The sequence below is a fragment of the Myotis daubentonii genome, chromosome 10 (assembly GCF_963259705.1).
Source record: "Myotis daubentonii chromosome 10, mMyoDau2.1, whole genome shotgun sequence".
Taxonomy (NCBI): domain Eukaryota; kingdom Metazoa; phylum Chordata; class Mammalia; order Chiroptera; family Vespertilionidae; genus Myotis; species Myotis daubentonii.
The window spans coordinates 33,412,210-33,435,742 of record NC_081849.1 but is presented as its reverse complement, the minus strand read 5'-3'; the positions used below and the strand labels follow the sequence as shown (position 1 = coordinate 33,435,742).

General features: G+C 44.3%; 1 protein-coding gene across 1 annotated transcript in view; it reads left to right on the top strand.

Moving 5' to 3' along the window:
* Nucleotides 1–1,336: 1,336 nt before the first annotated feature.
* The window catches only part of DENND11 (DENN domain containing 11), a 44,218-nt gene continuing 22,021 nt past the window's right edge, over nt 1,337–23,533 (top strand). The window contains exons 1-3 of the mRNA XM_059711996.1: nt 1,337–1,702; nt 16,958–17,057; nt 18,013–18,171. Of these exons, the coding sequence (XP_059567979.1) occupies nt 1,441–1,702; nt 16,958–17,057; nt 18,013–18,171 (521 nt within the window). The 5' untranslated portion in view covers nt 1,337–1,440. The remainder of the gene's footprint in view (nt 1,703–16,957; nt 17,058–18,012; nt 18,172–23,533) is intronic.

Genomic DNA, 23,533 nt, shown 5'->3' with positions numbered 1-23,533 from the left:
AGTTAGACATGATGGCTGGTGAGCTAGAACCCTCATGTAAATTAAATATGGAAAAGGCTCTAGGTTTAGGGTTTGGATATTTTGGCCTCCTGTTTATATAGAAAATTGGGATGAGTATTTTGAATTTTTTCCAGGCATATATACAGCTTGAGGATATTAAACTAAGGGATGCTGGGGTGGGAGGCCGGGCTCACACAAAAGACCAGGAAAGGAAAGACCCTCTGGGAGAAAGAGGAAACTCACACCTAAGGCTGGTGTCTTTAGAACTTGATGGATTTTCTAGAACCCCTTTCTGTATTTAGAATAACATCTTAAATGGCTCAACCCTCGGACAAATCTGGTGGCTAAATCACTCTTTTACGGGAGGGGGAAATAAGAACTAGGAATAGCTGTTAAAATAATGAGAAAAAACATGGTGAGGAGGGGGACTTGTTCAGATACCTAATTCATCCAAGGTTCAGGAGGGCGGGCAGCTTGCCCCTCTCAGAAGGTCCCAGTGGACTCATGCTAGGTGTTACCCAGAGGGTGTTTATGAAGATTCTCATCCTGTGTGCCAGAGATGCAGTGATAATATGATTTAACCCCTCCTCCCAAGGAGATGCTCAATGACTGCCCAAGGCTGCTACTTCCAGGCTAAAACTATGACAGAACAATAAAGAATCTATTTATGCAGCATCCCCCCCCCCCCCAAAAAAAAGAATAGGAACTGCTTTAATCATTTATAGATTTAGTTCAACCTCTTCCCCCCGTACCCCCGCCCCCTCCCGCCGCCCGCCACCACCACCACCAAGACTACTGACCACCACGCTCTGTGGAAACAGTCTGAAATGGGTGGGGCGCCCCCGATCCAGGAAGGCCAGGGCCAGGGCACTATCCGGCTCGTCCCCGGGCACACCAGGCTGGGTTATGGACACACTACCCCAGGCCAGACACCGAAGCTCCCAGCTCCAGGACACCAGCCCCATGCCAGAGCCCGACAGCACCTTGCAGCCAGTGCTCCCTCTTCTCCACTTCCCAGCACAGCGGTGGCCCTGGCCACACATCCAGGATTATGTAATGCACAGCTGTCATGGTCCATATGACAAGGGGGCTTTCAGAGATAATGGTGACATGTAGAAATTCACGGTGGAACAGTTATCCCACGGAATTCTAGGTGAGAAGACGCCATAAGCCGGGCACAGGTAAACAGATCCAGGTGGATGCGCGCACCGTCAGCACACATTTCCTGTACCCGAGCGCCTAGGCATCCGTGCACTCTCAAACTGGGCACGCAGTTCCGTGAAGCCTGCAGGGAGGACGCCCGACGCCCGTGGGAGGGCAGCGGCGCCGGGCGGGGCCGCCGGGGCAGGTGCGGGCGCGGGCCGCGGGCCGCGGGCGAGGGGAGTTCCGCACCCGCCCCTGCGCCCGCCCCTCTCGCCCGCGGCTCCTCCTCGCTTCGCCATGGTGGAGCGGGGCGACGCGGCGCCGCTGCTGCGCTGGGCCGAGGGCCCCGCCGTCTCCCCGCCGCAGGCCCCGGAGCTGCAGGCTGGAGGCCGGGGCTGGGGCGGGGGCGGCCGGGGGGCCGCGGAGCCGCCGAGGAGGCGGGAGCCCGAGGAGCTGGGCGCCTCCGAGGTGCTGCTGCAGCCCGGGCGCCTGGAGCTGGGCGACGTGGAGGAGGACCAAGTGGTGGCCGTGTTCGTGGTCACCTTCGATCCCCGCTCGGGTGAGAGCCTCTCGGAGACCCGGGGCGGAAGGGGGTCGCCCCCCAACCGGGCCTGGGGGTAGCGGGGGAGGGGCTCGCTGCGCGCGCACCCGCACCTACACACCTGCACCCCCACCCGCCGCGGGCTCCGGCGGAGGGAGCAGGACGTCCCCGGCGGGATGTCCCCTGGAGTTGGGGCGCGGGACGCGGGGCTTTGTTCCTGGCGCCCTCCGACCCCCTCTCCTTCCCGTCAGGCTACTGCCCAGCAGTTCGCAGCCCGCGCGCCCATCCTCGCTGTCGTGTTTGTGCTGCTCCGATAGAGGGTCCTGTTTGTGGCTTTTGTTTTCTTTCCTTGTTTGGCTAAAAGGCTCCCCCCCCCCCCCCCCCGTTTAAGAGCTAGACCGCCCCCCAGGGTAACTCCTGAAACCAGTGTCCTATGCTTCCCGCCCTCGCTCCCCACCTGGCCCTGACGGTAACTTTGCAAGCAGCCAACTTTACTTTCTCTGACCTTATTATTTTGCGGAATTAATGCCGGCGGCATTAAGGGATAGGATTGAGGGACTGGGCTGGAGAACGAGGAAAGAAAAGGGAAGCCTACTCAGGGAGGCTCTTGCTGGGTTATTTGGCGATTGAAGGGTGATGGCACATAATTCCAGTCAGGAGGTGTACACTGTGGTGGTGGGAGACTACCCGGGAGTCAGGGTGAGTGAAGATCCTCTCTCAGCTGGTCCTGGCCGCCAGGGGCCTCTCCCTGAGAGAGCTGCTTTGTGGTCATCATTGGAGGCAGGAGAGCTGAGTGATTCTATGGTTTAAGAAAACCCAGGTGTGTCTTTGTGTCCACAACTCCAGTGGAGTTCCTGGAACGTGGAGTGCCCATTCGTGAAGGATATAGGTAACGCTTCTTCCTGGAATTCCCCTCCTGGTCCTCCAACAATGAGCAGGGATCCCATTACGAAGAATTTTATGGGTGCCATGCAGTGGGACCGTGAGGTGGGGGTGCAGACAGGCAGGAGAGAGGTCCTGGCAGAATGCTGTAACTTTGGTCAGGGATTATCAAGCAGCAAGACACAGGAAGTGCCAGTGTGTGGGGAGGAGACCAGGCCATTCTGACGGTTCCCTTGGCCCCATCCCAATGGCTTTCAAACTTGTTTTGACTGTGACCCACCCTATGAAATGAATTTTACATCACAATCAATACACTCACATGGATACGTATGTAACTCAGACAAGTTTCATGAAATAGTACCAATCCCTTCTATATGTAGTGCATACAGGTATTTTCTATTCCATTTGTAAAAAAAAAGAAAAATGTTTTAAAATGCTATTCACTTATGGTTAGGCCTCCCAGATACCAGTAGTTTGAAAAACTGCTCTTTTTTGACCAAAGTAACCCTTACTAGTTAGACAAAAACAGATACTTTGTAACTAATATATTCATTATGCCGTACTCCATCACCTGCAAGTAAATATAGCAGGGCCTCAAGTAGCATTGTTTCATTCAACTAGTTTGGTTATAACGTTGATGGGGTGGGGAGGGGGATCAATTCCTGGCTAGGGCCACCACCTGTGGAGTTTTCACATTCTCCCCATCTCTTCCTGGGTTTTCTCCAGGGACTCCAGCCCCACCCCCACTCCTACCCCCACCCCAGAGATGTGCACATGAAGTGAAGGGCATTGCTAAGTGGTCCCAGTCTGTGTGTGGATGTTAGTGTGCCCTGCCATGGAAGGGCATCCTGTCCATCGTGGATTCTCACCCGCGCCCTGAGCTGCCGGGAGAGGCTCCAGCCACCTGCTACCCTTAACTGGACCCTTTGTTTGTATTAATTATCCTTAAACGCATGTGTAGCTAACATTTATTTCAACGTTTAATATTTGAAGTATTTTGGGTCTTTAATTAGAACTTTGGTGGTGTTTTTGTTACGAGAAATATGGCATAGGAGCTTAATTCTTTTTTATAACTTTTTTTACCCTTTGGTAAAATTGGTTTCGTTATATGTCATTTTGCTTTAAAGTCACAGTTTCCAAAACCCTAGAGACAATGTTAAGTGAGGCCTTACTGTCGATGGGAGTGTGAGATTCATTCTGTGAAGTGTTAAAGGGTAATGGAAGAAATGGAACATTAACAGTGATTCAGCAGTGGTAGCTCTGATGGCAGAGTTTAGGGAGGGGAAGGAGAAAAGAAAATCCTGTATTAACCACAGATGGAGTTGATAAAATTGAAAAGCAGAGCTGGGACCTGTCCTGCCTTGTCAGTCACAGCTGGTGAGCATGGTTTTGTGGGTTTGTGTGATATAGACACAGGTGTGTATGTGTAATGGTCTTCAGATTAAGGTTCGTGTGGAAAGAAGGCATTGTAAATGACACCTGAACACTTACTTTACGTAGGCAGGCATTTTGCTACAATGGTGTTTCATTTGGTTCTAATCACCGCTGTTATTTGGTGATCATTTATACCCAGTTTATACATGAGAGTATAATTCTTCTGGATACAGAAGAGAGTAATTCCTTTATACATTTAGATACAAGGTTTGGAAAGCTGGGTTGGGCATCTGTAGGAAAAATCTGTGAAGAGGGTAGAGACATAAAAAGATGTTCTTTTCATGGGACTCATGGTTGAAAATGATAGTTGTTGGATCTATAAATGGAGTGAGGACTTAGGAGCTTGTGCGCACACACACACCCGGGCGTTCGCACACTCCGTCTTTATCTGGAGCAGGGAGGCCCTGGGATGGCGGTGCTGGCCATCTGGGCTACAGAGCTGCTATTGAAACTGGGCCCTGATGCTAACGATGCAAGCTGGTGGGAGAGGTCGGCAGCCAGAATATTGCTTTTTCATGTGTTCAACCCATTATTTAGAGCCTTGATTTAAAGTCTTTATTTTGCTCTTTGGGTTTCTAGTAAAATGTTCTTTTCTCTGCTTAATTAAGGGAAAAGATATCGCCACATTTGGAAATCATGCCCCTCTCTGTCTATTGGGGTGACATAGCTGTCTCACCATGAGACTGAGGACTTGTGTGTGGGCCTGAGGCAGGTAAAGCTTCGGATCTACAAAGCATTGACACCTGTGAATCTGCTCCATTGGACTGTTTCTTTATGAGATTCACTTTGAATGGCTACATTTTCCCCAGAGTTATTTTGTGGGTGTGTGTGTGGGGAAATTTCTGTGCTGTGTCTGTGTGTGTATTGGGGCAGTGTTGAGGGGAGGACGGTTAAGGCAAAGAGAACCCACTGAGGTTTTAAAAATGTTTCTTTTCCCTTCGTTCTCCTGATTAGGGATGAACTACTACTACCTGTTCTTCCTTCAGTCTCTACCAGTGCCTAAATTACATCTAAACACCTATTTAATTTAGTGCATCTGAATGTTCCAATGTTTATGTCAATGAGTGTACAAAGATCACTGGCACTAATTGTAGTCTGCATGTGCTTTCTGAGTAGTCAATGACATATGAACATTTTTCTTTTAAACAGTGGAGATGGTGGAGGTGCACTGGGGCTAGGGCTAGGTGTGTTATCTGGGGCATGACTTGGATACTGCCCAGGTCATCTGACTTGTGCAAACAATAAATGGCTCCAGCCATGGGTGGGAAAGTGACAAAGAGGAATGGGAATGGAAAATTTGGAGCATAACTTTGAGATGCGAAGAGCAGTCCTGAGAAGGGCAGGCTGAAAGAGGCCAAGAGAAGGCCAGTTCTGAGAGCCAACAGCAAGGCCTCTTAGGATGATCAACTCTGTTGTGTCCTTTCTCTGAAGTTTCCAGCTGATGCCAATGATATACAGTTGTGGTTAATTTCACTAGTCCTGCAGTGTGGAGTCTTTCCCAGGTGACTCACCTGCTGTGGTTTTCAGGGAGAAGTCAGTTTGTGGCCATCTGCTGTGAATTCTGCTTCTTGAAAGTCTACGGAGGGTAAAGTAGGAGTGGGAATTCTAATGCCCGCTGGGTATTGAGTGCCCACCGTGTGTCAGGAACTAATCCTTCCAACAATCTTCTAGAGTCTAGACTCTAGACTGTAATGATGAGAAAAACTGACGAACAGAGCCTACGTCATCTTACCTCACGGGGTGGAGAGGGACAGAGCCCACAGGCGATCCAGGCCAGCCTGTCTCCAGTGCCTGACCTCCTTCCCCACGCCGCACCGCCCAGGGTAAAACGATACGGGGTCTGAGAAATGGAAGGATTTTTCCATGTCAACTGAATGCACTGGAATTCAGGCCTGGATGGCATGTGGCTGACTCAAAACTACCAGGATGAGTTTCTCTCTGCCCCAAGTTTCATTATACTGCCTCTTTGTTCCTCTGTTTTGGAAACCTCCTCATTCTAGGTGATTTTAAGACTACATATTTAAAACTAGTTAAGAACAAAAATGAAATGATATGGGCTACTTACTTTTCTGGTGTTGGATTGTGAACAAAATAATCGTTTGAGGTCTCTTCCATGTGGCGTTGGGGCCATGGATTCTTGCCTTTTTTCATGAGGCAGGATTCCTCTGTTTCCCCTTTGGAATTAGGGCACATACACTAGTATATGCTGATGGGAAGAAGCTGTGGAAAGAGTGAAAATCAAGGCATATGTTGGAGAGGGGAAACCTGGGTACAGGGAGCTGTAACCAGACCTTCCACTGAGGCAGCCACTGCTTATGACATGAAGATAGCAACAGGAAGTTCTTGATTGGGAAACACCCAACAACAAAAGAGAAGGAGGAAGGAAAGTCACGTATTTCCCGTTAGAAAGAGATCATTTTGGTTCAAGATCATTGCCTTTTCTACTTTAAATATACTGTATGAGATGAACTTTCTAACAGGCGGCAGCAACTAATGTCTATTCTCCCTAAAGAAATGGTGGTTGATGGAATCCAAATATGCCTGGGTGTGGTCATTAGGCAGCCCTGTATGTGGATGGGCCAGAGTGTATCTGACCTAGCGTAGGGGCGTGTGACACATCAGCCCTGGGAGGCCCTCACGCAGAGCTGCCAGGCTGACCTTGGAGTGGCAGGTACGTCTGCAGCCAGGACCAGCAATGCCCCCTGGGTAATTGAGCTGCCAACCCAATAAGCTGTTAGTCCACGTTCCTTTAAACAGGGCTTATTTGCTTTTGCAGGAGCATGAGTTATGTTCCACCAATATTTGCTGAATGACTGGCTGAGTGTACACAATGCAGATTGTCATTTTACAAGGGGACAACCTCATGCAGTCATGTGGACCCCTCCTCAGAAGTCTCTTTGCAGCTAGAGGCTAGGCAGGACTTGTAGATACCTGCCGTAGGCCCAGAAAAGGGTGAATGTGGAGATGGAAGGAGAGAGAATTAAGGGGAAAAGGCACTGTCAACTGTGATGCATCTCTCTTTGATTGACTACCCCTGAGTGAGCCCTTCTGTTGAATCCGTCCAGGCCCCAGGTTCCTGGCTGAGCTCCTAAAGTGCGGTGAGCATGTTTGCAAAACCAAAGGGTTTGGCGTGTGAAGACTGAGCCTGGGAGAGGGAGTGTTCAGGTTTACTAGCATTAAATGGCTTGCCACAAGGATTCCTATGTTCGAAAAGTCACTCTTCTTTAAGCTCTACAAGTTTCTTATACAAACTGGTTTCCAATATCTGAGAATAGTGGAATATTTCTGTTAAAGGATGACCTTTAGTCCTGATGCCTCTTCATCCCCCTGTTTATAACACATCACCTCAGTTGTTTTTTACTTTTGCAAAGACCCTTATGCTTACCTTATGTTTTTACACATCTCTATTATTTCAATTATGTTCTCCAATTTGTATGTTGAAATATTTTAAACCCCAGAGAATCTGGAAGAATAGTACAGTGAAAACCTATATATCTTTCATGAGAGTCCTCACTTGTTGGCATTTTACCTTATTTGCTTTATCCTTATGCAGTAAGTTCTGCTGTAATGTGAAATACGCATTCATAAGAATCACTGTACTGTGAAAATCATGCAGTAAAAGTCACAGGTTTACGAGAAAAATGGGGTCAGGGGCACAACACTCAAAAACCTCCAGTGACCCATTAAAAATATGATAGGGACCTAATAAAAATGGTAGGACAGTTTTACATATGGTCAATAGGTTCATTCACACATACTCAAAATATGGCACTTTACCTTAAGAGAGACCTGAGATTTGCTTATGAAGGTGAGTGTTGGAGGGATTGAGCTTGTGAGTTATTGTGAAATAGTGGATGAAGAGCTATGTGAAATCTGATGGAAGTAGTAACGCTGGAGGTGATTGCCATGGCTCATCACACACACAGTGAGCTGAGGCAACAGGCAGGTGTTTGAGGTTTGTATGGGGGGGGGTGCATTTTGCGTTCTCCTATGTATCGCAGTTCAGCTGCGTGTAGTTTTCTGCATTCACGTTGTGAACCTTGTGGTTGAAATCACACATAACCAAACATAAAATCCCCTGTGATCTAATTGTTCCTTAATGTATCAATTGCTGTGGAACAAATCTGGCCAGCGTTATAGCAGAACTATGTATAGATAAGCTTTTAAAATTATCTTGCTGAACTTTTGAAAGAAGTTGCAGACATCATAACATTTCATTTCTAAATTCTTCAGTATAAATTTTCTATGAATAAGGCATAACCACAATGTCACTACTGCCCAGGCTTAATCTAGGTTAATTTATTAATTTTTTAAAAAAATTATTTTTTAGAGCAGTTTCAGGTTTACAAAAAACTGATCAGAAAATACAGAGTTTCTATATACCACTAGAGGCCCAGCCCACAAAATTGTGCACGGGTAGGGTCCCTAGGCCTAGCCTGTGATCAGGGCCATCTTCGGCCCGCTCACCAGTCCCCAGTCCCACCCCACTGCCACTGCCTACCCTGGTTCCCCATTGGCCATCTGGCGATCTATTGAAGCCTGCGGGACTGGGGAGGGGAAGGGGTGGAACCAAGAGGTCAACCATTTTGCCTGCTCGCCAGTACCAGTCCCGCCCCACTGCCACCACTCACCCCTGTTCCCCATGGTTCCCCATTGGTCATCCAGCAATCAAAGCCTGCAGGCTGGGGGGATGGACCGAGAGGTGGACAATGCACCTCATAGCAACTGGTCAATCGGTCATTCTGGTCATTACGCCATTATGGTCACTGGCCTTTTATTATATAGGATTGTTTCCCCTAATATTGACATTTTGCATTAATGTGGTATATTTGTTACAGTTGGTGAACTAATATTGGTATCTTATTAACTAAAGTCTATAGTTTACATTAGGGTTCACTCTTGGTGGTGTACTTACTATGGGTTTTGAAACATGTATAATGTTATGTATCCACCATAACAGTATTGTGCAGGATAGCTTTACTGTCTAAAAATCCCCTGTGTTCCAACCACTCATGTTTTCTTTCCCCTGATCTTTTTACTATCTCTATAGTATTTTTCTTTTCCAGAATGTCATAAAGTTAGAATCTATATAATCTCGATATATATAAAACCCTAAAATGCAAATAGACTGAACGGCAGAACAACCAAACAACCAGTCAATATGACGTGTGCTGACCACCAGGGGGCGTGCATGTAACAGGGCGGGTGTTGGCTGTGGCAGGATGGTGGAGCAGATGAGCAGGGGCCAGACCAAGGCAGGGCACCAGTCGCTGTCATCAAGGCAAGCCTCTGGTGGTTACTGAAAATTCTTTGCTCCCATGGCCGTGGTCCCGCCCGGCGCTCGCATCTGCTGCCAGCGCCGGTCCCACTTGGCCCACTGCCGGCGCCAGAGCTGCCGCTTGCACCCGCTGCCAGTGCCTGGTGCTGGTTCCAATCACTCGGTGCCGTCAGTAGGTACAAGCAGTGGCTGCCGGCCCTGATCACCCCTGAGGGCTTCTCCACCTCCCCAGGCTCCTGAGGGGCGATCAGGGCAGCAGCCACCACTCGCACCTGCTGACAGCACTGGCCCCACTCACACCTGCTGCTGGTGCCAGCCCCAATCGCTCTGCGTCGTCAGCGGGTGCGAGTGGGCTGGCACCATCAGTGCATGGAGCAGCAGCAGTGGGAGCGGGGCTGCCAGCAGACAGAGGGCTGGGGGCCATGGTAAAAGGGGCCAGGCAGGGGTGCAGAAGATGGGCCGAAACCCGCCCCTGTGCCCACCGCAGCCTTGCAGCCCACAGGTCTTTTCAAGGTGCACGAATTTGTGCACTGGGCCTCTGGTCTATATAATAAAAGCCTAAGCAACCATTACGGCAGAACGATCAAAATGACTGGTTGCCATGATGCTCACTGACTACTAGGGGGAAGATACTCAATGCACTAGTGGTTAGTGTGCTGTGGGAGCGCTGCTCATCCAGAAGCCGGGCTCACGGCTGGCGAGCACAGCGGTGGTGGCAGGAGCCTCTCCCACCTCCGTGGCAGTGCTAAGGAGCAGCCAGCCAAGCGGTAAGGAATAGTGAGCAGGCAGGCAGTAAGGAGTGGACTGTGAGAGAGATGTCTGACTGCCGGTTTAGGCCCACTCATGGGGAGCGGGCCTAAGCCAGCAGGCGGACATCCCCTGAGGGGTCCCAGACCGTGAGAGAGCGAAGGCCGGGCTGAGGGAACCCCCCACCTTCAGTGCATGAATTTAGTGTACCAGGCCTCTAGTCATATAATATTTGATTATTTTCAGACTGGCTTCTTTTACTTAACAATATTCATTTAAAGTGCTTTCCTGTCTTTTCATGGTTTGATAGCTAATTTATTTTTATTGCTGAATAGTATTTTATTGTACGGACAGTCCACAGTCTATTCACCTGTTGAAAGACATCTTGGTTGCTTACAGTTGGGGCAATTATAAATAAAGCTGCTGTAAACATTCATGTGCAGGCTTTTGGGTAGACATTCGTTTTCCACTCATTGGTTAAATGCAAAGGGGCACACTTGCTGGATCATATGTAAGAGTATGTTTAATTTTATAAGAAACTGCAAAACTGTCTTCCCAAGTGGCTGTACCATTTTGTACTCCCACCAGCAATGACTGAGAGTGCCTGTTGCACTCTCACCAGCATTTAGAATTCTCTGTGTTTCAGATTTCGGCCATTCTAATAGGTATGTAGTAGTATCTTAGTGTTTGAATTTGCATTTCCCTGATGACATATGATGTTGAGCATGTCTACATATGCTCATTTGCCATCCATATATCATTTTTTGGTGAGATATCTGTTCATATCTTTTGCCCATTTAAAAAATTGGGTTGTTTTCTTAACGTTGGGTTTTAAGATTCCTTTGCGTATTTTGTATATAAGCCTTCATCAGATATGTTTTTGCAAATATTTTCTCCCAGCCTTTGGTATGTTTTTTGTTTTCCTAACAGTGTCTTTCATAGATCAGAAGTTTTTAATTTTAATGAAGTACAACTTACCAATTTTTTTCTTCAGAGATCATGCTTATGGTGTTATATCTAAAACCTCATTGCTAAACACAAAGTCTCCTAGATTTTCTCCTATATTACTTTATAGAAGTTTTATAATTTTGTATCTTACATATAGATATACTATTCATATTGAGTTAATTTTTGTGAAGGGTGCAAAGTCTCTATGTCTACATTCATTCTTTTGCATGCAGATGTCCAGTTTTCAGCACCGTTCGTTGAAAAGACTCTTTTCTTCATTGTATTGCCTTTGCTTCTTTGGCAAAGATCAGTTAACTATTGTTGTGGGCCTACTTCTGGGTTCTTCTGTTCCATTGATCTGTTTGCCTAATCTTTCACCAATACCACATTCCTTTTTTTTTTTGATACATAGATTTTTATATCTAACAATTTAAAAATACACATTTTTCTCAACTATACATGGAACATTTTATAAAAATTGATATGAACAAGTCATAGAGAACACATCAAAAATTTAAAAAATATTGTTAGGAATTATCTTTGACTACCACACAATGAAATTATAAGTTAATGTAAATAGATAAATTGTTAAAATTCCCCGTGTATTTTGAAAATGTAAAACCACACTGCTCAATAATTAATGCAAATTTAAAATACCTAGAACTGAATGATATGAAAACATTACATAGCAATATTTGAGGAATAAAGCAAAAGCAGACTTTGAAGAACATTTATATTTTAAATAGGTACATGAGATAAGAAGTTAGAAAATGAAGAGAATAAGCTATAGGGGAGAAATACATTAAAAAAAGAATAGATTTTCATGTACAGAGTAAAGACTGCTGGGATTTTTTTAAAATTACCATTTACATTCAATACTGTTTTGTACCAGCTGCAGGAGTACAGCTTAGTAGACAGTCATATACCCTACAAAGTGCTCCCCTGTTATCCCAAGCACCCACCTGGTACCATACATATACAGTCCACACAATATCATTGTTCCTTACGCTGTACTTTACATCCCATGACTATTTTGTGACTATTTGTACTGCTTAATCCCTTCACCCTTTTCACCCAGTCCCCCAGCCCTACTCCCCTGTGGCAACCATTACTCTGGTCTCTGTATCTATGAGCCTGCTTCAGTTTTGTTTGTTTGTTTTTTTCTCTTCTTCAGATCCCACATCTATATATATAAAAGCCTAAGTGACTGAATGAATGACCAGTTGACTGGTCACTATGACGCACACTGACCACCAGGGGGCAGATGCTCAATGCAGGAGCTGCCCCCTCATGGTCAGTGCGCTCCCACAGAGGGAACACCGCTCTGCCAGACACCAGGCTCACGGCTGGTGAGCGCAGCTGTGGCCTGCAGGGATCAGGCCAAAACCAGCAGTCTGACACCCCCCAAGGGGTCCCAGATTTCAAGAAGGCACAGGCCAGGCTGAGGGACCCCACCAGTGCACGAATCTGTACACCAAGCCTCTAGTATAAGTAAAATCATATGGTATTTCTTTCTCTGTGTGACTTATTTCACTTAGCATAATACCCTCTGGTTCCATCCATGTTGTTGCAAATGATAAGATTTTATTACCAAGTAATATTCCATATTGTAAATATAGCATCACTTTTTTATCCACTTGTCTATTGATGAGCACCTGGTTGCTTCCATATCTTGTTATTGTAAATAACATTGCAATGCACATAGGGGTGCATATATTCTTTCAAATTATTGTTTTGGGTTTCTTTGTATAAATACCCAAAAGTGGGATCACTGGATCATAGAGCAGCTCCATTTTTAATTTTTTGAGGAAACTCCATACTGTTTTCTATAGTGGCTGCACCAGTCTACATTCCCACCAGCAGTGCACGAGGGTCCCCTTTTCTCCACATCCTCTCCAACATTTGTTATTTGTTGATTTATTGATGATAGCCATTCTGACAGGTGTGAGGTGATATCTCATTGTAGTTTTTTTGTGTGTGTGTTTTTTAATCCTCTCCCAAGGATATGTTTATTGAGGAAGGGGGAGAGTAAGAAAGAGGGAGGAAAAGAGGGAGGGAGGGAAAGAAGCATTCATGTGAGAGACATCCATCTGTTGCCTCCCAACTGGGGATCGAACTCACAACCCAGATATGTGCCATGGCCTGGAATTGAACCCATAACCTTTTTGGAATATGGGACGATGCTCCAACCAGCAGAGCCACGGGCCGGGGCTCTTATTGTGGTTTTAATTTGCATCTCTGATAATTAGAGACATTGAGCATCGTTTCACATGTCTATTGGCTGTCTGTATGTTCTCTTTGGAAAATGTCTATTCAGGTCCCCTGCCCATTTTTTAATTGGATTGTTTGGGGGGCGTTTTTGGTGTTGATTTGAGTTCTTTGTAAATTTTGGATATTAACCCCTTCTCAGGTGTATCACTGGCAAATATTTTCTCCCATTCAGTGGGTTGTCTTTTCTTGATGGTTTCCTTTGCTGTGCAAAAGCTTTAGTGTGGTGTAGTTCCGTCTCCATTTTTCCTTTTGTTTCCCTTGTATACCACACTTTCTTGATTACCATGGTTTTATAGTAAGTCTTAGAATTGGATAGTATCAGTCCTCTGACTGTTTTTCTTAAGCATAATGTTGGCTATTTTGGACCTTTTGCCTTTTCATATAAACTTTAGAATTAATTTGTCAATATCCACAAAATAACTTGCTGAGGTTTTGATGGAAATTACCTTGAGTCTATAGCATAAGCAAATGTGAAATTTCCTCTGCTAAAATTCTCCCTAATATATCAGTTGTGTTACCCAAAGTTAGCATTATATCAGAACTTATAATATACAGATATACCTTTTCTCCCCCTGAGCTTTTTGAAAGTTAATGGTGATTTTTCACTTCTAAGTACTTGGGTATAAGCCCCCTAAGAAGAAGGACATTTACCTATACAACCACTATTATTGACCCTAGGGCAGTGGTCGGCAAACTGTGACCCCTTGAGTGTGGCTCTTCCACAAAATACCACGTGCGGGCGCACACGTACAGTGCGATTGAAACTTCGTGGCCACACACAAGGGGCCAAAGAGCCGCAGTTTGCCGACCACTGCTCTAGAGTAATTAACATTAATTCATCAAAAAGCATGCCTGTCCTCAATAAAGCTGAGGTTTTGTGTGTGTGTTTTTCTGCTTTTAATTCCTGTCCCGTACTAATCACTGTGCTGTTGTGATGTGAAGATAAATAAGCAAAGTGCCTGCCTTTAAGAAATGCAGTCTCCTGCCCTGGTATGGCTCAGTTGGTTGAGTGTCATCCCATGCACCAAAAGGTCATGGGTTCAATTCCTGGTCAGGGCACATACCCAGGTTGCTGGTTTGATCCTGTTTCTCTCTCCCTCTCCCTCTCTCTCTCTCAAATTAATAAAAACATTTTTTTAAAAAGTTCAGACTCCTGCCCTGGCTGGTTTGGCTCAGTGGATAGAGCATTGGCCTGTGGACTGAAGGGTCCCGGGTTTGATTCCAGTCAAGGGCACATGCCCGGGTTGCGGGCTCGATCCCCAATGGGGGCGTGCAGGAGGCAGCCGATCAATGATTCTTTCTCATCATTGATGTTTCTAGCTCTCTCTCTCTCTCTCTCTCTCCCCCTCTCCCCCTCTCCCTCTCTCCCTCTCCTCCTCTCCCTCTCTCCCTCTCCCTTCCTCTCTGAAACCAATAAAAATATATTTAAAAAAAAATAAAAAATAAAAGTTCAGACTCCTGGGGAGACAGACATCTGAGACAGAGGTGATAGGCTGGGATGAGGGCCGCAGTAGCTTTATCTACCTCCCTTCACTCCAGGAGGGTGTCAGCAGGAATACTCTCCCTGTGGATAAGGAACTATTCCGAGTGCTGCTTGGGAGCCTGCGCTCTGTTCCCTGATTCCTCAGCCTGACGTGCCTTTCTGCCCAGTCCTGACGGGCTTGCTTCTGTATAGATGTGAACAGGATGTCATTAGTCTATCTGATTCTTTCCGTTTCTGTACGAGGAGGCAAGGCCAAGCACAAGAGGAATGAGGAGGGAGGCGTTGGGAACCAGGCTGAGGATGGTTGCTTACTTCCACAGGTCAGCTGCATCAGATAAAACAGGGGTTCAGCCATGAATACCAGACCCAAATTAAGAGTGGCTGGATCAAGATAGGAGGTGGCTGGTCCAGGGCGGGAATGCTGGCTCAGACCCATGAGGTCATCCAGGGACCTAGACTCACAGTGGCTCTTGCTCCATCATCCCTTCCATGACAAGTAGGCGGACGCTGTCACCCTCATGGTTCAGAATAGCTTGTACCCACCTCTACATTCCCAGCAGCAGGATAGAGGAAGGGGCATCATTCTGCCCATTAAGCCACATTTTTTAAACTACAACCCTCACATCAGTCTACATCTCATTGTTTGAGTAAATGAGATGGCTAGAATTTATGTAGACAGCCATACGTATATGCAAGAAGGGACTGAGAAACGTAGTTATCATTTGGAAGGCCATGTGCCAAGCTAAACATAGAAGGGTCTGTTTCCTAGGAAAAAGGAAGAATGGATGCCAAGGGCCTACTTGCTGCCCCTTATCTACTAGCATGTCTGTAAAATGTCCCTCAGATGCCCCTTAAAAATAGGCTTATTGGCCAAATAATTGTGGAAACGTTAAACACTGTATTCATTTCGTAGAGATTCACAGTGCAGAGTAACATATAAAGGCTCTGAGAAGTTCTGCAATAATGTGTCCTGTCCATCTTTATATAACTTGTTTGGCTCAAATCCCTTTTTAAAAACTTGTTTTATTTTTTGCAGAAGCCCTGTCAACCTCAGCTTTGGGAAACACTACTTGGGGAACTATTGACGTTTTCTAGTTTGCAGCGATGCGAGGATTTTTACAGCACTTCCTCTCGTGATGTAGTCAACAGAAATGTGTGTTTCTTGCGTCAGTCAAAGGTTAATCCAAGAGAGAACCACTGGGAGATACATACAGGGATTTATTTCAGGAATGTGGTGTTGCACAGTGTGGGAGCTGGTTAGATACTGTGTACGGCTGTCGTCTTTGTGTGTGATCATGGAGCTCAGAGTGTACTAGTGAGCAGTTATGGAAGAAGGCGGTAACATTGGGGAGAAAGAGAACAATGTGGAATCGATGAGGATGGATGGGAACCTGGGTCAGCCCGTCACTACGTGAGTGTCCTGATGAAGCTAACGCCCAGCATTATGGAACCAAACACACTCCCGGCTCGGGAGTCAGAGAGCTGGTAGAGGACCCGAGAAGGTGGATCCAGGGGAGGGTGGCCTCAGCAGGCCTGGCTGCACCCCACACTGGGAGCTGCCTGGTGCTCCTGCACCACCTTCTGTTGTGAATACAACACAGCTACTGCTTCACTTCCACCTTCCCATGTGGACCCGAAACACACAGGAAAAGGAGTTCTGAGCAATGGAGTTCGGCCTCCAATTGTATCCACCAGATAGTCTACAGCAGTGATATTTGTAATAGCATTAAATTGAAAATGAGCTAAATGTATATCAACAGTTAAGTAAATAAACAGTGTTATATGCATAGGATGGAAGTACTTGCTCCACACACCGATGTGAATGAATCTTGCAAAAAAAAAAAATACTGAGCAAAAGAGAACACACGCGATGATCACATTTATACAGATTTTAAAATCTAATGCATGGTGTTGGAAGTCAGGAGAGGGTCGGTGCCTTGGAGGGGGCTTGAGAGGCTTCTGACATGCAGATCTGTTCGATCTGTTCTGCATCTTGGTCTTGGCGCTGGTTACAGGTGTATGCACGTTGGGAAAATCCATTGAGCTGTATAGTTATGAGAGCACTTTGTATAGTATTTTTCTGTACCTACACAGCACAGAATGTAGTAAGTTAAAGTTTTAACAAGTTACTAAGTTTGTTTCTTGTTGTGCTAGCTGTGCTGAGCCCTGCACTCAGCCTTGTTCTTTGAATGACTTTGCTTCTTTTAACGGTGTTCTCCCTTCCCCACAGGAAACATGGTGGAATGGTGTTTACCTCAAGATATTGACCTTGAAGGTGTTGAGTTCAAGTCTATGGCCAGTGGGTCGCATAAAATCCAGTCTGATTTCATGTAAGTACTTCTGAATGTGAGTCTTCTTCATTTTCTCTCCACCTTGTACTTTGCCCGAGCATAAGGGGGTCTTCAGGAGGCGTGTATAAATGCCCTGAAAAAAAAATATAGTTTTGCATTTATATTATTTTTCTAGCAAGAAGGTCCTTACATTTCATTAGGGTTTCAATGGGTTTCGTGACCCAAAGAAGTTAAGAGCTTCTACTGTAGTTTTTTTCTAAAAAAAACTATTGGCCCTCACTTGAGGTTTGGCTTTAATGAAAACATGGAGTTTTGGTTTAGTTTCAGTTAACTCAAGATAGTTATGTGCTAAAGCTTGAAATTCCAGCCTTAAGTCAGGCCAGGTTATCGTCCTGTGTAATTAAGGTTCTTGGGAGAAGGAGCAAAGGGAAAGGACATGAGCGTAATGAAGAAGCTTTAATCTTCCCCTTGGGCTGAACCCATGACTGATGCAGTGTGAGAAAGAGGAAGGAAATGTGGCCGCGCTGGTCACAGGCTCTGTTAGATCAGAGCCGCAGGAAGTGAGGACAGAGTCAACACTGTTTATGCTGATGACACGGATTGCTGGTTCCAGACAGGCCTGGAGGCGAATCTTTGTCCTGGGTCTTCCATCGAGTCCTTAGTTATGCCGGAGAGGAGAAGGGACATATTCATGGTCATGGGCAGTTGGGTAGCAGGCTTGCCAGATATCAGTCCTGGCTCCAGCTGGATGCCCCTTGGCAAGCTCCATCATTTCTTTAGAGCGTGGGTGTCTCCTTTGGGAGGTTGAGTAGCCTAGGCTAATGGTTCCCCTGAGATCCTAAAAAGTGTTATTTTTAGGCTGAGCTTTCTTACATAGAGCCGTGGGCACAGTTTTTTCTTTTCTTGGGGACTGCATCCCAAATGAAAAAAACCAAAGCAAAACAAAATCTCTCTCTCTGATTGTGAACCACACTGCTTATTTGGTCCATTTTAGCTATTTCCGGAAGGGCCCCTTCTTCGGCCTGGCCTGCTTCGCCAACATGCCGGTGGAGAGCGAGCTGGAGCGCGGAGCACGCATGAAGTCCGTGGGCATCCTGTCTCCGTCCTACACCCTGCTTTACCGGTACATGCACTTCTTGGAGAACCAGGTTCGGTACGTGGCTTAGATACGCGTGCGGGAGGCAGCAGGGATCTGTCCGCTGGTGTCTTGACGAGCCCTTGGCGATCAAGGTTGTGCCAAAGCAACAGATGCTTTCCAAGAACATCTTCGACCATGTGTCATGCCTCAGGTGGTGGTTTTTTTGTGTCAGCTAAGGTACCACCTAATAATTCTTCATACTATAATGAAAGCTGGGGTAGGTTTTGCCTTATTTTAAAACTGTCATCCAGTTCATCTGATTAAATAATTTGCTGCCATGTGCATGACCTTTGTTTCCTGGAGCCACGATAATAACCTCCTTGCCCCAGGGAGGCAAACAGACTGTTAATTTTTTTTAAGCCTAATCATTTATTTAGGGTAATTATTATTACTTGGGTAATAGGAAGGAAATTTTTGGCAGAAGCAGCAAAACTATTAGTCATTTAACATTCTTTTTCATTATGTAAGTACTCCAATTTCATTTCAGATTTTGAGGGAGAAATCTATCCCTAATCCTTAAACGCTGTTAAAATTTAGTACATTTGCCTCCTTTCTGATGTTTCTGTGTGTGTGTGTGTGTGTACTATAAAAATATATCCTTGGCATCATACGATATATATACATACATACACTTTTATCTCCTGTATTTTTTTAATTTATCATTATTTTGATTTTTTTATATAACAATCTCTTGATCATTATCTTTGAAACAACATAAAATTTATTCTTTGTGGAGGGGGGAAACATGTTTATTTAAAAATTTATATAGAAGTACAAATGAATTTTTAAAATCCTCCCACTCAGAGATGTCCATTTTTAAAAATCTTCCCACTCAGAGAGATATCCATTCTCAATATGCAGTGAATGCCATTGTAAAATACAGTGGGGCCTTGACTTATGAGTGTCCTGACTAACGAGTTTTTTGAGATCCCAGCTGTTTCTTGGCCGATTTTTTGCATTGAGTTGATAGAGTAATTTGAGTTAACGAGCTCCTTAAGGAGCTCGGTCTCGGAACGAATTAAACTCGTAAGTCAAGGCCCCACTGTAGAAATAATTTTATAAAGATGGTATTAGTATTTTATGAGGATTTAATTTAACAAATAGGCTGTTTTCATGAAATATATTTAATTTTAGTTGTATCTATTAGGAACAGAATAAATGAAACTGAAGGAATTGTCAGACTCTAAGAGAATATATATTTTTTCACAATAAGATATCTTATTTCTTGATCTATTCCTCCAAAGTTAAGAAAAAAGATGAAAAACATGAAGATACAGTATCATCCTTATTTTTATTGAGGAATAACATGTACAGTAAAGTGCAGAAATCTTTGTATAGGTGTCATTGGTTTTTAAATTGCATTTCAACTGTTGACAGAGTCCATTATCTTCTACTTTTTCCCAGCTCTTCTCCCCTGCTTCCATCTCAAGTTTTATAGTTTGCAATATCTATTACATAAAGTTCTATAATTATAATCCCCTCAGTTCTTAGCTCTCAGTTGTGAGATCCAATATACAGCGAATCAAACAAGATAGAAATACCGCTCTTTTTTTTTTTTTTCATGATTGTCCCAGAGAGGGAGAAGCCCTTCTGGATGGTAGGTGGCTGTGTTCTACTGGGTCATCCTGGGATCTAGGTCTTTCTGTTTTGTCTTCTGCCATCTTCTAGAGCATTGTCTTCATCCGCATGGTAGAAGCCTGCTGATCATTAGCATGTCGTGTGTCCCAGGAACACATTGCTTCTGCTCAAATTTCATTGGCCACATCTCAATTACTAGCCACACTTTACAGCCAGAAAGTCTAGGAAATGTGGTCTTAAACTTGGTGGCCATGTGAGCAGCTAAAACTTGGAAGGTCCTATTACCAAGGGAAGAAGAGAATGGCAGTCTCTACCACTAGCAAACAATTAAGTTGTTACCCAGTTCCCACATCCATCCAACTGTCCCAGTAATCACTGTCAGTTTCTCATGTATTTTTCTAGACCTTGTGTATGTGTCTATACAAATACAAATGTAGATTCTCACTTCCCCCTCTTCATATAAAAGTAACATGTTCTACATGTTTTGTGCCTTGCCTCTTTCATTAAACACTATATTTGGGAGCTCTCCTCATATTCCATATCTTCAACGATGGTTTTTGTTTCTTATGGTTGTAAAGGTGCCCTGTATAGAAGAACCAGGTTTTCTTTGTCAAGTTTTGTATTGATAGGCACTTGGTTCTTTCCAGTCTTTTGCCATTTCAAATAACACTGCACTGAACACCATGAACAAGTATCATTTCATAAGTCAGCAGAATATGTGTACATTCAATTCCCAGAAATAAAACTAGTGGTTCAAAGGGTATGTATTTGTAATGTTAAGAGAGATTGTTGCAATTGCTTTCCATAGAGATTGTACCATTTTGCATGCCCAGCAGTAATTCAAGGGGGTGCTGTTTCCTCACTACATTGCCCACACAAAGATAAAAACTTTGAATTTTTGGCATTCTGATAGGTACATGAGTAGTTTTAATTTGCATTTTTTTAAAAATATATTTTTATTGATTTCAGAGAGGAAGGGAGAGGGAGATAGATATAAACTTCAATGATGAGAGAGAATCATTGATGGGCTTCGAGCCTGCAACCTGGGCATGTGCCCCAACTGGGAATTGGGAATCAGGAATCAAACTGTGACCTCCTAGTTCATAGATCGATGCTCAACCACTGAGCCACACCAACTGGGCTACATTTTTATAAGTGAGGTTGAGTTTGAATCATTTGTTTTTTCTGTGAGCTGTTTCCATACATTTGTTTTGGGTTGTTGGCCTTTTAAAAATGATTTTATAGGAGTTCTCTGTACAATGGGAGATTTGTTCTTTGTGACATAAACTGAAAATAGTTTTCCACGTTGTCATTTATTGTCTAATATTTTTTGTCATGCAGATTCTTTCCTTCGGTGAATTCATTAATCTGTTTTTTCTGGCTTTTAGATTTTGAGTTATAGCTAGAAAGGTGATTGAAGAGGGCTTGAGGTAACACGAGAGAAGAGACTTGAAAGAGACACTATGAGGAAAAGAAAGAAGCATCGTGAGGGAGGCCCGGGTCTAGGCAGGGGTGATACTAGACTGCAGTCATGATGTTTATATAAACTAACCAGACTTGATTTCTGAAAACACCTAATCTCTGTTTTATATTCGTTCTTATTTATGATATCCCAAACTTATTAGTGGTTCATCTACAACTCCAAGATGCTGGAGAGCTGCTTTATAATAAAACAATGAGAAAAGGAAGAGGGAGTGTAGTAAAGTGAAAGAGTTAAGACACATCACTACATTTTGGGACCTTGCTTAGATCTTGATTCATACAGCCAACTCAAATGACATTTTGGGGGACAGCTGGTATAATTTGAATGTGGACTGGATATTAGTTTTAGTAAGGTACCATTATTAACATAGGTGAGATAATGGCATGGTGATCATGCTATTTTTTAATTAGATTTTGTCCATTAGAGATACCCACCAAAGTATTTATGGGTAAAATATTATAAAATATTTAAAATATTTCAGGAAAAAGAGTGGAGGGGCACAGGATATAGATGTAACCATATTGATAAAACATTGATCATAGCTGAAGCTAAGTGACGGATAGAGGGTTTATTATTTTCTTCTTTCTACTTTCTGCGTATAATTCAAACTTTCCATAGTAAAATATTTAAAAAGACTAAATATAAAATTAGCATATACTTAACATAGAAATCTTTGAAAAATAGACACAAAATTCCGAGAAAAAAAGAACATGATACCACCAGCTGGACATATCTACTGTTAACATTTATATCCTTCTAGTCTTTTGCCCTTTTATAAATAAGCACATATATGTTACTTAAAAAAAAACCACAAAAAACAAGTCATTCACTATCTAAATTTTCTAACCTTTTAGTATATTAGGTTATACTAAAGTCCTCACCGTCATTTTGGTGGTTTCATTGCATTTCAGCATATAGAGGATCACAATTTATGTAACTGTTTCACCATTTGGGGGCTTCTAGATTGTTTCTTATTTTTTCACCACTATAATATGAGCATCCCTGTAAGTAAATGATTGTTCACATCCATATATGGAGCTCTTTAGGCCACATTCCTGGAAATGGAGCCCTCGGGTCAAGGGTGTATACAGTGTACAATTTAATAGACATTGCAAGTGACCCTGCAGAAGATGGTACCATTTGGACCTGCACCAGCAGTCCATGGAAATGCGTGTTTTCCTGCACTTGCAAAGCCAGAAGATATATATACACCTGAGTGATGGTGTAGTCGTTGCCCAGCGGCATCTCTCGTTCTTACGCCGGGTGCCTTGTTGCTGGATGTGGTGGGGGAAGGCAGGGAGAGCCGCAGTGGGAGTCTGCATGGTCTCATAAACGTCCGTATCCGTGAAGGGGCTGTGCATTTCAGACCGCCAGTGTCTCTGGTCCTGCCGGGATCCTTGATCTGGCCCAGAAGCCTGAGCTTCATATCAGTAGCATGTACTAGTATTGTGTCAATTACTCGTCAGCTTTTACCGTGTCACGCCTCTTGGACATCTGCATAGATGCATGGTGGTAGTTTCTTAATCTGTGCATCCTCCTAGGTCAGATCACCAGGAGGTCTCCTGCATCTTTGCTGCCCCCTTTACCTTCTAGCACTGAACTTTATTGCAGCACCTTTCAGTTTATCTTGGTATTATGGTTTGATGATCAATCTTGTTTATTACAAAATCTATAGTGTTTAAATTTTGAGGCTTTCCTACCACAGTTGTTTACCAATTACGCAGGAACTGCCAATTTGTGTTGATGTCGATGTTCATATTCTACGTTTCATATTCCTGCCCACTCCGCTCCATCAGCTGGGAGTGTCTGAGGCGGTCAGAGGACAGGACCCTGAAGCCAGCTTTTTGTCTAAGCGACCCTGACTCAGCTTTTCTTTAGAGTCTTGGTTCAAGCATAGCATTTAATGCAGCCAAACAGAACAGTCAGTGGAGCAGCAGATCACTAATGAACCAAGAAAACAATAAAGCATTACATAAATTACCCCCTTTAACATGGAAAATACAGTTCTAAAAAAACAGTAAATGAATCTCACTCCTCTCTTTAGGGAAATTAGGTCCTAATGAAAACACCCTTGAACGTAATCTTGTCTTTGGGTTATTTTGTATTTATCAAACTTGCCTCAGTTTGACACACAGCCCTGAAGAGTGTCTGAAATCTGCCATCTGCTCAGATAGACAAACACAACTGAGTGAGTCACTGCGGATTTCCCATCCACACGAACGTTTTTGTAAGAGTGAAAGCAGTGATTATAAGTACCCTGGGCAGAGCTTAAAACAGACCGTATAGGAACCCCCGAGTTAGAGAGCTGTCACTCAG